At 39.9% G+C, this 17,321-nt stretch overlaps 1 protein-coding gene across 2 annotated transcripts in view; it reads right to left on the reverse strand.

Moving 5' to 3' along the window:
- Positions 1-15,239, reverse strand: part of si:ch211-285f17.1 (sickle tail protein homolog) — a 422,785-nt gene extending 407,546 nt beyond the window's left edge. Inside the window, exon 1 of one of the 2 annotated variants that reach the window (XM_060921371.1) lies at positions 15,140-15,239. In XM_060921371.1, coding sequence (XP_060777354.1) covers positions 15,140-15,143 — 4 coding nt within the window. In that variant the 5' untranslated portion in view covers positions 15,144-15,239. Of the gene's footprint in view, positions 1-2,940; positions 3,023-15,139 lie in introns of those variants that run through there. The other variant, XM_060921379.1, reaches the window with a different exon arrangement.
- Positions 15,240-17,321: the final 2,082 nt, after the last annotated feature.

Below are 17,321 nucleotides of genomic sequence, written 5' to 3' on the forward strand. Positions count from 1 at the left end.
GCTAAAGTGAAGGCTCACCCAGGAGAACACCACTCTGCTTTGCATGTCAAAGACTTGCACCCAGTTTACCAGAACATTACAGGTAATCTTAATGCTGTGGGAGTCAATGACATATTCTTTTGTCTGTCAAAGATAACTAAGGGTGACATTGTACAGATGTTTAAATAAGTGAAGTTGATCTCCAGTCCTGTAATATGCTCTGTCCCCATCCCAACATGGTATGGTGATGTAATTTATAGCAGATCACTGAACTGCTCAGTCTCCAAACGATGGTTTAAAAACAACGAGGGCTTTATTTAGAGACAATAGGATGATTTGTTAAGGGCAAGTCAGGTCTGTTAGGGAGGGACTGTATCCATCCCACTCAGGAAGGTGCTGCCTTCATTTCCTGCAGCATAGCTTATAGTGCATAGACAGGCCGAGTTAATCTGCTCTGGCTTTACAAACCAAAGCCAGGGACAGGCAACAGACAAACAGGCTAAACTGCTAGCTGCCTTGAGGCATCACTCAGATTTCACAATACTGAGGTTTTTTTTTGTGTTCCAAGAGCTAAAAAATGCAGAAAATCTCAGAGAGTAACCTAATTAACACAAAATTAGATCATAAATTAACACACAGCACCTTTGACCTGAAATTATGACTGCTAAATATTAGATTCCTTATAACTAGCACTTATTCTAAATGATACTATAACTGATCAATGATTTAATGTACTTTGTTTTACAGAAATTTGGAGTAGATCAAATGAGTATGTAGTTTTAAATTAAAATACATCCATACCATTCTCATGTAATTGGCCAAGCAGAAGGCATCACTATTATAACTATTTTTAGTATAAATACGGAAGTGATTATAAGAAATCACACGTACTGATTGGTTGAGAAACTCGGACTATTTCTCGATATTCACCCCAAGTGACTCAGCAAAATGGCGGCCAATCGCTTCGTCACCATAAGTGAGGAAGAATTACAAATCATGAAAGAAAATGCTGTTCCTAAAAGCACTAAAGATGCTATGAAGTTTGGTCTAAAACTATTCAAAGGTAAGGTGGAATCGTGATTTATTTGATCTGTTTCAAAACAAAGTATTTTATGTGAGTCGGCATAGATAAGTGACAGAAGCCTGTAAATGCACCTTTATTACATTTGCATGCTGCTTTTGAAGTTTGAAATAAATTATTTTTTAAAATACATTTTTAAAATAATCACCTGTGTATTTATACTAAAACAATTATCCTCCTTAGGCACAGTGAATATCAGTAAATAATAACCTCAACTTCATCTCAGTTATTATTCACCAATATTCACTTCACCTTTGGTGAATAATTGTTGCATTTTGATACTTTAAGCATTATGCAATACTCTTCAATATTCATTTTGATAATACACAAGACCTTCTGAGACTTTGTAAGGGTCATCAGAATATAACAGGACCCACTCACTGAAATGGACATACGGTTAATGAAATACTGTCATTTGACATTCCAAAGAAATTTGACATTTGAAATGATCTCTGACTCCATTTCTTTGATCTTAGTAATATATCCGCTTTACCTTGCTACTGCATCTTAATAATGGAAAAGCTACTGTATTATTGCTGCTAGTTCAGTATATCTCACCCATAAACAGTAGCAGTTAACTAAGAATAAAACTAACACTGATGCGCTAGTACCAACAGTACCAATAATAGGTAGTAGACTTGATGGAGTTTCATGACAAAATCATCAACTTGTGTACGAGAGCCAAAACCGACATTATTTCCTAAATAAACAGCATCAGAAGCAACCCTGGATTGTGTTCCACTCCAACGCACTACAATATTATAGACGGAACATTTTGTTGGAGTTAAGGAAGTGGTTCAGACTCAGGCTTATCAGATTGACTGCTATCAGTTCATAATCAGTAATTTGTAAGCATACAAACGTGAAGTTTGGCTTTCTGCACAGCACTGTTTAAAAGTCACTGATTTCCCCCCCCACCACCCACTATAGCTGCTACACTGCAAGCTGGCCTAGTGGTTAGTGTGTCTCCCTCTTGACTGGGAAATCACAAGTTCTACTCATGGTCAGGTCATACCAAAGACCATTATCAAAATGATACCTACTGCCATCTGGTGAGGCATGCTGCAATACAGATGTGAGTAGGGAGTCAAACTTTCGCTGTTACCAGAGGACCAGCCCCCCACTGTAACCCCAGCTATATGAGAGGCCGAGGGCTATGGAAGTGGAGATTGGTGCTGCCTGATGTGCTAAGTGCTTGATTAGTACTGGGCCAGGAGACTGCCTGGGAAGATTGGGTCCTGGCATGGGAAGGACTTTGACTTTTTTGATAGATGCTACCTCTGGGTACAATGAGTTGAAAGCATGGTATTAGCTTCCACTACTGTGATGATGACACACAGCTGGATGTTTCAGCCAATCCAGATGACAGACACCAGTGGAACAATGTGGAAAGAATTTTATACAAAAGTAAGTTCTGGTCCACTAATTTGATTGGTTGAGTGGCATTCCAAATGTACCTATATTTCCTAAAACTGCATGTTTCACTACTTGTATCACTCACTAGTACAGTAGTACTAGCAACATCATCAGCAGGCACAGTGTTTATATTGAGAAGAATTTTAAATTTAGTTTTAGTTGCTTACTGAAAAGTGTAGGTGCATTTTAGTCACATTTTAGTCTTTCGACTCAACATTTAGTCAGTGGAACAAAATGTAAAATTACTGAGAGAGCCTACTTAATTCGGTTACAGGCCTACTATATACTCATTCGTTTATATATTCAGTCACGCACAAAAACTATAGGCTAGGGCCTACTGCACAACAGTTAAAAAAAAGCGAGGTTAAAATAACTGCTCTGTAACACAGCTAAAATCACTGGCAGGTGTTAGCCCCGTGCATATCAGCAATGACACAAAATAGAGAGAACAAGGGTTAGCCTACCTGCAGGGCTCCAGCAATGTCTCCAGCTTCTGCAGCTTTTCCAGCTTGGCCTTTGTTGGCATGGTGACACTGATTTTGTGCAGGGCTAGGGCATCTTTTACTAGTTCTTGGTGTCTTTGCAGACGTTTCACCATCTCCAGAGTGGAGTTCCATCTGGTTGGTATGTCTTGCGTGAGTGACTCAGTCTTCAGCCCATGTGCAACTTGCTGTTTTTCTAATTCCGAGGTATTCGGTGGACTATGTTTGAAGTGCCCCACCACCTTGCGGCACTTAAAGCACACCGCCAAATGCACTATTTTGTAGGGACACTGTGACAGTACGTTGGATGCTGTGTGTGAGACGCATGGCAAATGTTCGAACATTAGATGTCTCGTCGCTGCTATCATATTCCTTGCACTATCTGTGCTTAGGGTGGTCACTTTACTTTCGATGTTCCACTGCTTCGCCACATCCATAAAATGCTCGGCACACGTCACAGCATGATGCCTCTCCTCTGTTTTCATGACTGTTAAAGCATGGGAATGAAGCTGCCACTGTTCATCTACATAATGGCCTGTAACTCCGAGATAGCTGTCGTTACCTAGTGATGTCCAATAATCACCCGTAAGAGCAATGGTGGCTGTGGGTTCCAAATCCTGAGCTAGTTTTTCCCTCTGAGGCCCTGTCCACACGGCAATGGATTCAGGTGAATCTGATAAAATTGTTTATTGTTTTGGCCTGGCGTCCACACGGCACCGGCGTTTTGGGTGCCCCACAACGATATTTTTTGAGAACGGGTTCCAGAGTGGAAAAATCTGGCAACGGTGCCGTTGCAAAGTCGTCTGGATGAGTAGAACGGATTTGTTTACGATGACGTCACAACCACATGACTAGAACAAGCAGCACTCTCGCTGTTTTGTATGAACCACTGCATTGCATTCACTTTTGTATACAGCTTTTCTTTTAAATAAACAAGTAACTGAACCATTTCTTGAATTTCTTTTTTTTATTGGATAAGACTGCTTTTTAAAATGTTCACACAATATAAAAAGTTATATAAATTATATAAAAATGCTTTTCAAAATGTTCACACAATAAGAAAATTAAGTTATATAAAACTATGCACACTAATAAAACTAATTTGTACACACAGAAGGTACGATTTCCTCGCATAGTCGCAGCCATCTTCTTGTTGTGTGTTTGTTCCTGACACTGCTTCACACCGGGTAGAAGAAGGGGTTTATGCATGCGTCTACTTCTATTGTTCTGGTGTCTCCGATGGGACCGTCTTACAGCGCCCCTAGAGGTGTGGCATGTGTATTGCATCGTTTTCAGCAAGTGTTGCGTTGCCATATGTACCTGATATTTTACTGATCCGTTGCCCATGAGGACGCGATATTTTTTAAAATAAAATCTCATTGCCGTTGTCGTGTGGATGTAGCCTCAGTTTCGAATAGCTCGTGAATCCTTTTGACGATAGTTGACCTGGAGGGTAGCTCATACAATGTGTCCTTGGAAGCAATCCTAATTATGTCACGCAGACCCTCATCCTCCACTATGTTAATCGGTCTGCATGCTGTAGCTATCCATTTAGCAATTGCCGCCATTAATTTGTTTGTAGTTGGTTTATCCATCGTCTGCCATCGAACATTGTCCAATGTTGTCTGTCATACATTGCCAGAGCTCAACCTCCTGCCAAATGTGTGCTTGGCCTGCATGTGGTATTTCAGGCTGGATGTACTCTGGTGATAGCTAAACTCAGCCTGACCATCACTGCAAACAGCCTTTGTTTTGTCAAGTGAGCCATCTGGCAAACTTTTGAAATGAAACTTCCCGTTTAACAGACCTTTCTCCATCACTCACACTTACTCTTATTGAAGCAGCACGTGACAAGCCTCAACATGAACTACGGGTGACTCGCAGGACCAAATTAAAATTTGCGTTAACGGCACTATTTTTTTTAATCGCGATAAATTGAGATCGCAGGGCGGCACGGTGGTGTAGTGGTTAGCGCTGTCGCCTCACAGCAAGAAGGTCCTGGGTTCGAGCCCCGGGGCCGGCGAGGGCCTTTCTGTGTGGAGTTTGCATGTTCTCCCCGTGTCCGCGTGGGTTTCCTCCGGGTGCTCCGGTTTCCCCCACAGTCCAAAGACATGCAGGTTAGGTTAACTGGTGACTCTAAATTGACCGTAGGTGTGAATGTGAGTGTGAATGGTTGTCTGTGTCTATGTGTCAGCCCTGTGATGACCTGGCGACTTGTCCAGGGTGTACCCCGCCTTTCGCCCGTAGTCAGCTGGGATAGGCTCCAGCTTGCCTGCGACCCTGTAGAAGGATAAAGCGGCTAGAGATAATGAGATGAGATGAAATTGAGATCGTGTTAATGCGTTATCGTGTTAACTTCGACAGCCCTAGTATTTAAGTTACCAATATAAGATTATTTAGTTTGCTTCAGAATGTGATTGTCTCAGTTCATCTGATTATTTAATTAGCCTTTTACGTTTTATCAGTGAAAATGCATGCATGTACATGTATGTTGCATAAGTTATAACACCTATCCTGTTTTAATGAGCGTCAACCCACAATCAATTAAGTCAAATCAGTCTTAGATCAGCAAGTCGGTAACGGTATTTCTTACTTTCACCATAAATTTTTATTTATATGACTTTGGTCTATAGCTGTAAAAGGCCTCAGACTTAAAACCGGTTCATGCTGTGATGTCACGCCCTCAGGGCTGGCTGGCTCAGTGGGGCAGCTCGAATGCCAACTTTGTGGTCAAGTTTAACTCTCAAAAAATATATATTTTTTATTCCCATTTATGCAGCATACAAGAGTCAAGGATGGAGATACTATCCACTCAGAAATTTATTTAAAAATCAAGGCTCTGCGTATCTCCTATAAAGACTCTGTCTTGGATTAGCCTTAGACATTACCTAGTAGCCCAGTGGCCATGTGTCTACAGTGGGGCTTGAAAGTTTATGAACCCTTTAGAATTTTCTATATTTCTGCATAAATATGACCTAAAACATCAGATTTTCACACAAGTCCTAAAAGTAGATAAAGAGAACCCAGTTAAACAAATGAGACAAAAATATTATACTTGGTCATTTATTTATTGAGGAAAATGATCCAATATTACATATCTGTGAGTGGCAAAAGTATGTGAACCTCTAGGATTAGCAGTTAATTTGAAGGTGAAATTAGAGTCAGGTGTTTTCAATCAATGAGATGACAATCAGGTGTGAGTGGGCACCCTGTTTTATTTAAAGAACAGGGATCTATCAAAGTCTGATCTTCACAACCCATATTTGTGGAAGTCTATCATGGCACGAACAAAGGAGATTTCTGAGGACCTCAGAAAAAGTGTTGTTGATGCTCATCAGGCTGGAAAAGGTTACAAAACCATCTCTAAAGAGTTTGGACTCCACCAATCCACAGTCAGACAGATTGTGTACAAATGGAGGAAATTCAAGACCATTGTTACCCTCCCCAGGAGTGGTCGACCAACAAAGATCACTCCAAGAGCAAGGCGTGTAATAGTCGGCGAGGTCACAAAGGACCCCAGGGCAACTTCTAAGCAACTGAAGGCCTCTCTCAAACTGGTTAATGTTCATGAGTCTACCATCAGGAGAACACTGAACAAAAATGGTGTGCATGGCAGGGTTGCAAGGAGAAAGCCACTGCTCTCCAAAAAGAACATTGCTGCTCATCTGCAGTTTGCTAAAGATCATGTGGACAAGCCAGAAGGCTTTTGGAAAAATGTTTTGTGGAGGGACGAGACCAAAATAGAACTTTTTGGTTTAAATGAAAAGCGTTATGTTTGGAGAAAGGAAAACACTGCATTCCAGCATAAGAACCTTATCCCATCTGTGAAACATGTTGGTGGTAGTATCATGGTTTGGGCCTGTTTTGCTGCATCTGGGCCAGGACAGCTTGCCATCATTGATGGAACAATGAATTCTGAATTATACCAGCAAATTCTAAAGGAAAATATCATGACATCTGTCCATGAACTGAATCTCAAGAGAAGGTGGGTCATGCAGCAAGACAATGACCCTAAGCACACAAGTCGTTCTACCAAAGAATGTTTTTTTTCACAATTTGTTTATTGATTTTCCATATTAATGAATATAGATTCACAAACACAACAATACAACACTCAAAAACAGAAACCCCTCAAACCCCCCCCCCCCCCCCCACACACACACTCCAATGTCACACTCTACGGTAAATAAAGGGGTCATAAAGGTGGTGGCCTCAGTCCTTGTCCAGGCATTTGAATATTTAAGTTGCTCATGAAGGTTAGGAAAGCAGACCACATCTTGTAAAAGTTTTCAACTTTTCCTCTTGCCATGTAGGTCAGTTTTTCTAGTGTCAAATTAGATGACAGTTCTGTAATCCATTGACCAGAGGTAGGTTCCTGAGTCTCCTTCCATCTTAAGGCAATTACACGTTTAGCTTGTAGCAGACAGAAATTAATTAGTTTACATTTCTTTACAGTCACTGGGAAATCTTCAGGATATATGTGCAACAAGCATATCTTGGCTTCAACTGGAATAACCCTTTCTGTCAGCTTAGAGATTAAGTCAAGAACCTCATTCCAGAATACCTGCAGTTTTGTACAGCTCCACATACAATGTAGCAGGGTACCAACTTCGTCCATACATTTGATGCAGCAGTCAGGAATATTGGGATCAAAGTGGTGCAATTTAACAGGAGTGATATACCGTAAGTCCTAAGCAACCATTTATACTGTAGGAGTTTGCATCTTGTATTTATAGGCCCCGTTTACATTATTTCGAATCAGCGGATCATCAGATTAACGTTTTTAAAACAATTCGCGTACACACACACAATTTCTGTGCCCGCAACAAAACCGTTCCCCGTGCACACAGCAACGCCAATACACGGATACGCTAATCACATGACTAATTAGATGGCACGTCACATGATCCCAGTGCATATCGGGCATGCGCAAGTCACTCACCACTTGCAAGTGGAAGGATGTCGTTGTAAAAAATGAAGTATGCCAGTCTGTTATTGGCAGTACTGGTACTACAATGACGCCTTTTTTACACCGTGTATGGACTTCGTGTTTATGCTAGAAGGATCTAACAGTGTTCGGTACACTCTTCACCTCGCAGAACGGCCATTTTTTGCGATTACAACAAGACTATTTAGTGCTACGGTAACCAACACACTTCTTGTATTGCTCATTCACTTAATGACTTCCTCAACACACTTCCTGTATTGCTCATTCACATGACCAACGTGGCATGACCAACGCCAGCGAATCAGGAATGTGGATGTCACAGTGACGTTGTCCAATGACGACGTCAGCTAGAGCTCTACGTATCCTCGTTCCTCAATGTTTACACAGCACCAGATCAGATACGTACTGGGTTGAATACGTGGGCCCTGGCAGATTCAAACTTTTCCGCCTGTGGAGTCGTTTTCCGGTGTTTTAATGTGCACAGACAGTGCATCTGCAACGAAAATGATACGGATACGGTCTAATGTAAACACCACCATAGTTTGAGTTTGGGCCAGAAGACATGCCTTCTCCCAGTCCTCTACACTGATGTCTGTCTGAAGATCATTTTCCCATGCAGATAGATAAGAAAGAGAGTTTTCTTTAGAACCTGCTAATGGCAAACCATAAAAGACGGATATTTGACCCCTGCCATGTAAGTGGTTTACCACGGATTGTTCAGTGGTGGATAATGAGTAGCCTGGGCCCGCCCATCCTAAGCGTGACGCAACACGAGGGCCTGTTGCGAGCTTAGTCTGGCCAGGCAAGCTATCTACAGCTCTTCCAAGCTCCCGAAAAATCGGGAACCAATCAACTTTGAGCATCTCCAACGGCCCTGGGTAGAGTCGTGTTCAAGGCACTGACGTAGTAGAACTGCGACCGGAAGCCATAGATTGTTTACAGAATCTATGCCGGAAGCACTTCGTTCACGCTTCCGCATCTATTACGCATAGATGCTGTATTGAAAGCATTCAACGGGAAGTTCTCATTGAAAATGGAGCAAAGAGCAGCCCTGGAGGTATTTATTGAAAGGAAGGACGTTTTCGCCTTGCTCCCGACCGGCTTCGGTAAGAGTTTAATCTACCAGTTAGCCCCGTGGCGTCGCATACGTCAGAGGAAAGAGTGATGTGATTGGTTTAAGCTTCGTCACAGCCTTTTCTGGCTTCGACCAGTAGCAAACTGAGGCATTTCAGGGAGGCGGGTCAACCACGGGCTCTGGGAAACGGTCGGGCTTAATATCTTGGCCAGACCAATAGCTCGTAGAGCTTTGTCGCGTTAGCCAGACTAGATAATGAGGGTTCTGAGGTGGTTTTAATTTGGGAGTATATGAAGCTTCTTAATTGCATGTACTTAAAGTGATGTTTCCCAGGTAGGTCAAATTTATCCTTTAATTGTGCGAATGACATAAGGGTAACTTCTTCATAAAGAGCCTTTATTTTGCTTAGTCCTTTCTCCATCCAGTGTCTAAATCCCATGTCGCGCCTCCCAGGAGTGAAGTTTTCATTTCCCCATATAGGTGTGAAACAAGAAAGTTTGGCGGTGTCATTTAAAAAGGTGTGGTCTTCATGCCATATTGTCAGAGTGTTTTTGAGGAATGGATTTTGTGTGCGTTTTCCAAGTGATTTAGTTTGTGACAAATAAAGGTACAGACATAGTGGAAGCTCTATTGTATCATTTTCTATGGTATGTTCACTCAAGCTGGAACCTTTGTGGTATGGAAGTAATATATGGCTGCCCAGTAATAGAGCTTCAAATCAGGCAGTTTAAGCCTGCCATGTTCATAAGGCAGGTAAAGGAGAGAAAGACGCAGTCTAGGGTGTTTGTTGTTCCATATGAAGCAGGTGAAGTTTTTCTTAATAGTGGAAAAAAAAGAGGCTGGCAGTGGAAGTGGAATTGCCTGAAAAAGATATAAAAACTTGGGCAGGACAGACATCTTAATAATGTTCATACGTCCTATCATAGAGATGGGCATTAAACTCCATTTCTCTAGAGATTCTCCTATGGCTGTAACCAGTGGGTTATAATTGATTGGAATTATGTCTTCAATGACAGGTGATATTTTAATGCCAAGGTAAGTAAATCCTTCTGGGGTATTAGTAAACTGAGTATGGATCTGGGGACCTTCTCTCTCTTCCCTGTTCAGTATTAGCAAAGCACTTTTTTTAATTGTTGTTTTTGTAACCTGAGAATTGTCCGCATATTTTCAGCAGATGGCTGAGAGCCCTGAGTGAGGTTCCTAGCTTTGTTAAAAAGAAAACAATATCATCCGCAAAAAGAGACAAACGATGTTCTGTCTTACTAATGGTCATACCTTTAATGCCAGATGACTGACGGATTGCCATGGCCAAAGGTTCGACAGCAAATAAAAATAATAAAGGGTTCATTGGACAGCCTTGGCGCATAGATCTACTGAGATTAAAAGGTTTAGAAATTTGGTTATTAGTCGCAATTTCTGCTACTGGGTCAGTATATAATAATTTAATCCAATTAAGATATTATTCCCCAAAACCAAATCTTTTTAAGACGTCAAATAGGTAGCTCTACTCGATCCTGTCAAATGCCTTTTCCGCATCTAATGACAGGATCGCATGATCTCTGGCATTTTGTTTGGCATATAGAACATTTAGCAGCCTATGTGTGGTTGTGAAAAGCTTGTCTGCCCAGTACAAATCCATTCTGGTCATTGGCGATCAGGTTGGGTATTAGTGATTCTATCTGCCTGGCCAGAGCCTTACATAGTATCTTGGTATCACAAGACATTAAAGATATGGGTCGATACGATGTTCTGTCTAAGGGACACTTGTCCGGCCTTAAAAGGAGTGAAATTACAGCAGCTCTTAAAGATGGGGGCAAAATTCCTTTTTCATATGCCTCATTAAACACCTCTAAGAGATGAGGTAACAATTTTCCTGCAAATGTTTTATATAATTCTATAGGCAGGCCATCAGGCCCAGGTGCCTTTCCACTGCTCAAGCAATTATTGCTTCTGATAATTCTTCAATACACAAACGTTTACCAAGGTCGGTTTTGGCTTCTTCAGATAATGTTGGAAAGTGGAGTTTATCCAAAAACTCCCTTTGTTTTTCTGAGCTGTTCTATGAGCTGTATTCTGACTTGTACAAACCTTCATAAAACTCTTTGAAAGCAGTGTTTATTTCAGAAGGATCGACCAGGATTTTCCCATCATCTAACTTAATAGAATTAATAGCTCTATCAGTTTGTATCCTTTTCAGCCTCCATGCTAACAGCTTTCCAGCTTTCTCTGCCTGGTCATAGTATGATTGTTTTAGCCACAATAAACTGGAGGCTATTTTATTGGTGGTTAACTCGTTGTACTGGGATTTCAGTAACATGAGCTCTTGTCGTTTTTCTGGAGCATCACTGTAGTGAAGTTCTTGCTCTAATTTTTTAACTTTTTGTTCAAGAGTGTTAAGCTGTGAGTAATATTTTTTGGACTTATGCATAGTATAACTTATTATCTCACCCCTTAAATAGGCCTTGAATGCCTCCCATTTTACTGACGCACTAGTCTGATTTGTATTTAGAGAGAAATGCTCGTCTATTTTCCCGTCAATAAACTTAACAAAGTCTGGGTACTGGAGCCATTTAGACTGAAAACAAAATCTAGGCAGTGAGGACATTACATTGGGTAGTTGCATTATCAAGGAGATCGGTGTGTGGTCTGACAGCAGTATACTGTCATACCAAAATTTCTCTATTTTTGATAGCAGTCCGTGTGAAATTAAAAAGTAACCTATTCTAGAGTATGTCTTGTATGTGCTTGAAAAGCATGAATAGTCTCTTTTGTTAGGATTAAGATATCGCCAAATATCAGTTAAGTTTAGATCAATCATGAATTTTTTGATAATATTCCTTGTTTGTTGATGAGAGGTATCAATACCAGTTGATCGATCCTGTGTCGAGTCTAACACACAATTAAAATCATCACCAATTATGCATTGACCAGGGTAGGATGATATAGAGAGAAAGAGGTTTTGATAAAAAGAAGGGTCATCTCCGTTAGGAGCGTACACACATATTAAACTGACTTGAGTGGACACTATGATACCATTAAGTATAATATACCTCCCTGATGGGTCTCTGTATTTGTTTTTTCACAAAAACAAATCACAATTTTTCCCATTCTGATGTTTGAAGTGAACATTAATTGAAGCTCTTGATTTGTATCTGCATAATTTTATGCATTGTGCTGCTGTCAAGGGATTGGCTGATTAGAGAACTGCATAAAACAGCAGGTATATGGGTGTTCCTAGTAAAGTGACTGGTGAGTGTATTTCATTAACAGCTGGCAGAATGTGGCCTGACTTAAAAGTCATAGTTCAATTATTATGGAAAAACAAGATTCATTCCTCCTTACACTCTAGACAGTAGCATTGACAAATACTACTCAAGGTATCCAACACTATTAAGAACAAGTTAATGTGATCCAAAAGGGTCCTAAAGTTCATGCTGAAAGTCTCAAAACAAATTCAGTGATGTTTTCATACATGTATGATTCAGAGGTGGACAGTAACAAAGTACATTTCCTTGAGTACTGTACTTAAGTACACTTTTTGAGTATCTGCACTTTACTTGAGTATTTTTTTTGGAAACTTATGACTTTAACTTCACTACGTTTGAAAGACAAATATCGTACTTTTCACTCCACTACATTTCTATCAAGGTCCTCCTTGCTCTTTACTATGAAGCAGCTTTGAAAGTTGATGTTTTTTCTCTTCTTTTCTTTTCTAAAATGTGATTTATTTATTTATTTATTTTATTTTATTTTTTCGCAGGTGATGCTGAGACAGCCTATCAGTAATTACTAGGGTCACGTCACATCCATAAACTGTTTTAAATCAAGTTCAGTGATTTTCTCAGCAGCATTATTTGAACACAATCAGTTGATGCCAGAATGGAAGGAGGCAGTTCTGGGGAATGCACACACCCATGGCCATACCTTGAACCCATGTTTCAGTTTTCTGAAAGGATTAAAGATTTGTTTCATTTTAAATGTTTGCTTAAAACGAACCACATCACGGCCTCCAAAAACTCACTGTCCAACCTGTGGAAGCATATTGAGGTATGTAAATGTTTTATTCCAAGAGAAAGCTTGAAACAAAGTTGTCTGTGCTTTTAGAGCTAGCAATGTTGCAATAGCTATGTCTGATTAGTCAAATGGCTTTCTATGGATTTGCCCGTCAAGTTGCCATAGTCTTGTCCATGGCTAACGTTAACACATAGCTAGTTAACTTGGACATTGCATGTACAGAGTTACACTAACATGAATAATGTTAATTTATCTGAAGTCCTTTCAGAAATATGTTTTAGCATAATCTTGCCAAATAAGCAGAATGTAGAAATTTTTCTTTTCTAGTAACGTTAGCTACCCAATATGATTTAGTTTGAAAAGAGTTTGCTAGTACTCTGTCAGGAGCTTCACTGACTAGCTAGCTTAATGTTAAACCACCATGATGTTCATTGTGCATGCATTCATTTTGTGAATTCACCTTTTTGTCTTTGGTAATGTTAACATTGTAGCTTTTGTGACCTTGCATAATTACTATAGCTACGATTTATTTATTTATTTATTTATTTATTTACCAGTAGCCAAAGAGAAAAACTAGCTAGCATCTTATTAATGATTCTGATACTGCCAGAACTGTGTCAGAACATTACCATGCTACTTTGTGGGGGTGGGTAGGAGTGTTAAAATAAAAAAAATGACAATGGATCTTTTTTGTCAATTCAGTTGTTTCATTTTGTAACATTCTACTAGGTGTTTATTCTACAGGTTCTACAAGTTCGTCAGTAAATCCAGTAGGTTGCTTCAGAGGCATTAGGTTTTGTAAGCATTGTGGCAATAATACAACAATGCTTTGACAGAAAATGTACTTTTAATACTTAAGTATTTTTAAAAGCAAGTACTTCAGTACTTTAACTTAAGTAAAAATTTGACTGTACTACTTTCACTTGTATTGGAGTCACATTTGACCAATGGGATCTGTACTTTGAAAGAAAACTTTGTCACATGCACACTTCAAGCACAGTGAAATTCATCCTCTGCATTTAACCCATCTGAAGCAGTGAACACATGCGCACACACACCCAGAGCAGTGGGCAGCCACACACAGCGCCCAGGGAGCGGTCAGGGGTTAGGTACCTTGCTCAAGGGCACCTCAGCCCAAGGCCACCCCACGTCAACCTAACCTGCATGTCTTTGGATTGTGGGGGAAACCGGAGCACCAGGAGGAAACCCACGCAGACACAGGGAGAACATGCAAACTCTACACAGAAAGGCCCTCGCCGGCCACTGGGTTTGAACCTGGAACCTTCTTGTTGTGAGGCGACCGTGCTAACCACTACACCACCGTGACTTACTGTAAGTAATGAACTTGGGTACTTTGTCTGCTTTGTAAAATGGACAAAGTACCCAAGTTTTACATACATTTTACAAGTTTGTAAAATGTATGATTTACATTTTATTCCTACAAGCAGAGTAGGAGCCTTTCTCAACACACCAGTTCGTTACACAGCCAATTCCAGCAACCTTGAATTGACAGGTGATGGTATTTGAGATTTCTTATTTTATACTGTACATGGGAAGTGTCACAAGACCTCCAGATGCAAATCTACTTGAATGGTTGATGGAAAATGGGGAGGAAACATAACAGCATCCTGTGCCTGCTTGACTGGAAAACTGTCAGAGGTCCAAAGACACCGAGACTCTTCGTTCCCATTTCACAAAGCATCAGTGTATAGAAGCATTACATTAGCTGTTAATATAAAGTCTGAAAAAGATCATAGTACTAAAGTGTATTATCACATAAGGTAAGAGAAGAGCCTCTGCCAAGCATTAGTTAGAGTCTGATTCACATGGTATTGCTTCTGTAAAATGATAACATACTGCAAAAGTAGAGAAGTGCAAAAATGGAAATAAATGGCCAATGTAACTATATGTATTATGTGAAATCTGATGGAACAGACAGTCCTACCTGACAAAGGACCATCTCTGTAGACTGCTCTGTAGCATTCTTTTGGTTTAGCACATAATCAAAAAACTTATACTACTAACTATTACTACTATGAAGGATAAAAGAATGTGTTGTGTGTGTGTGTGGGGGGGGGGTGTAAATGTAATTTGTTTGTAATATTCTACGAGGAGAGAATTGAGGAGCATATAGTGTAACTTACCCATCTGCCCTGTGCCAGCTGATATATCCAATGCAATCCACGTGTGAATGAAAAGACAAAAAAAACCTTCCCACTCCTTTTCTATGCTGCTGAATAACTTTCTTTCCTGCCTAAAAAGTGAGTAAGAGAAGACTGATGCTTCTCTCTCACTCCCTCTCACACATACACTTCCTGGAAAGTCCCTTTACACAAGCTCGAATCAGTCCTCTCCTCCCAGTTCAGCCCAGACATATTATTCATGCAGCGTGTGTGTGTTGGTGCTTGGCTTACCTCATATAGAGAGGAATAAAAGAGAGAAGAAGGTAAAAGAGAGGAATATGAGATGGATACTGCAGCCAAGTGATTAGGATGGCACAAGAGTAAAAGGACGGAGAGGTAAAGGAAAGCATGTGTAGAATTTCCTCCTGTGGATGCTTCCATGAACCATGCTGAGTAGCAGACTTGTTACACACTTGCATGTCTTTGAAATGTTCTCTGAAAATCTCACAGTTTGCTGTTACAAGCAGTGCCAAGCAGATCTCCTCCATGGGTGTCTGATCTCAACAAACTGACCTAAGTGTACTGAATTCTGCGTGTGTGTGCTGAGATTATTGTTTGCTTTTTTTTTCAATTTTCTTCTTACAAACTATCTACTTCAGAGAAACAGGAATCCCCACACATAAATACACAAAATCATGTACCATGATAGCTCTTTTTCTCATCTCATCCCTCTAACTGCAGCCCAAAGGATCCAAATGATCATACAAACAGACCCAAGTTTAAACTTAATCCTTCCTCAACCCTAACATAATTCTTACCCTAGCTGATCATATTGTACCTTATCCTAACCCAATCTAAACCTTACATCAAAATAATGACTTGAGTATGAGTAAAAAAGAATCTTATAAAATGACTACTCAAATAGTGAGTAACTTCATATGATCATCTATTAAATTCAAAAGTATCAGAATATCAGTTATGCCCAAATAAAAAATGTAAAGTGCTTGTTTAAAAAACACAACATGAACTCTGCTCATTCCAGTACTATTCCTAATTTTTTTTTAAAAATCACAAATTAATAATCTACTAAATATCTTAAATTAAGGCAAATTTGCCGTTTGCTTCATAAATTGTCGAGGATACAAAGGACAGAGACAAAAGCCACAGGAGAGAAAGTGTGGAGCAACATGTACGTTTGTGTGTGTTGTCGCAAGCCTGCCTCTCTTCTCCTCACTTACCCCTTGAAACCCACAAGTGTTACACAGTTCTGTTTTTATTAACATAAATCTTTTAAAACCAATACCAAAGTCACAACACTGTTTAATCTGTTTAAAATGTAATGCAGTCCTGGTTTTTATTTGTTTGTCCATTTGTGTGTTCAAACTCTTTGTATCAAAGCAGTTGACATCATTGAAGATATGTGTGAATAAAAATAATTTAATAAATTAAATAAAAGTAGTGAGAAGTGTGTATTCTAATGTACTATAACAGAATATAAGTACATTTCTTAAATTGTAAATGTACATAAATTGTAAAATGTACTTAAATTGTAAGAGTGAAAAGTATTACGTGTTAAAACTACTCCTATTGTCACGTCTGCACCTGCTTGCACTCAAGACTCCACTGCCCAGGATTCACAGTGACCTTCAAATATGGCTGCCATGGACTACAATAACCATCCTGCACCTCACTGCTCACAGTTTCCAGAATTCTAATCTTAGACACATGTGAACTCAGTCATTCACAATCACCACAGCACACTATAATAGGACTCCTTATTTTCACAATCGTTGTGAAGTAAATGCTCAGTGTATCCTTGCCTGACTTTACCAAGCCTTTGAGAATTGTGCCGATAATCTGGTTTTGACTTTATTTGTACTTTGGATTTTTGTTCTTTGTCTTTGCCTCTGATATTCTTTTTGTACATTGCCTGGCTACTGCCTGCTTGTTGACTTTGCTTATAGTTTTGGATTTGTCTTCTGGCTTTGCCTAATCAAATTCTCTGTTGCTTGTACATCTGTCTGTCACTTGCATCCTGATACCTATAAGTACAATTTATTGGAAAAAGGTTACTTAAGTACATGTATGGATAACAAAGTAAACATAATGTGTTACTCTCCTCCTCTATTCTCTGGTGAAGGAGGCTCCAAGCAGAAGTGGAGCATCAGGATGGATCAGGCAGGTCAGGAAAGCAGGCATCTCA

Source organism: Neoarius graeffei, chromosome 5 (assembly GCF_027579695.1).
Source record: "Neoarius graeffei isolate fNeoGra1 chromosome 5, fNeoGra1.pri, whole genome shotgun sequence".
NCBI lineage: Eukaryota > Metazoa > Chordata > Actinopteri > Siluriformes > Ariidae > Neoarius > Neoarius graeffei.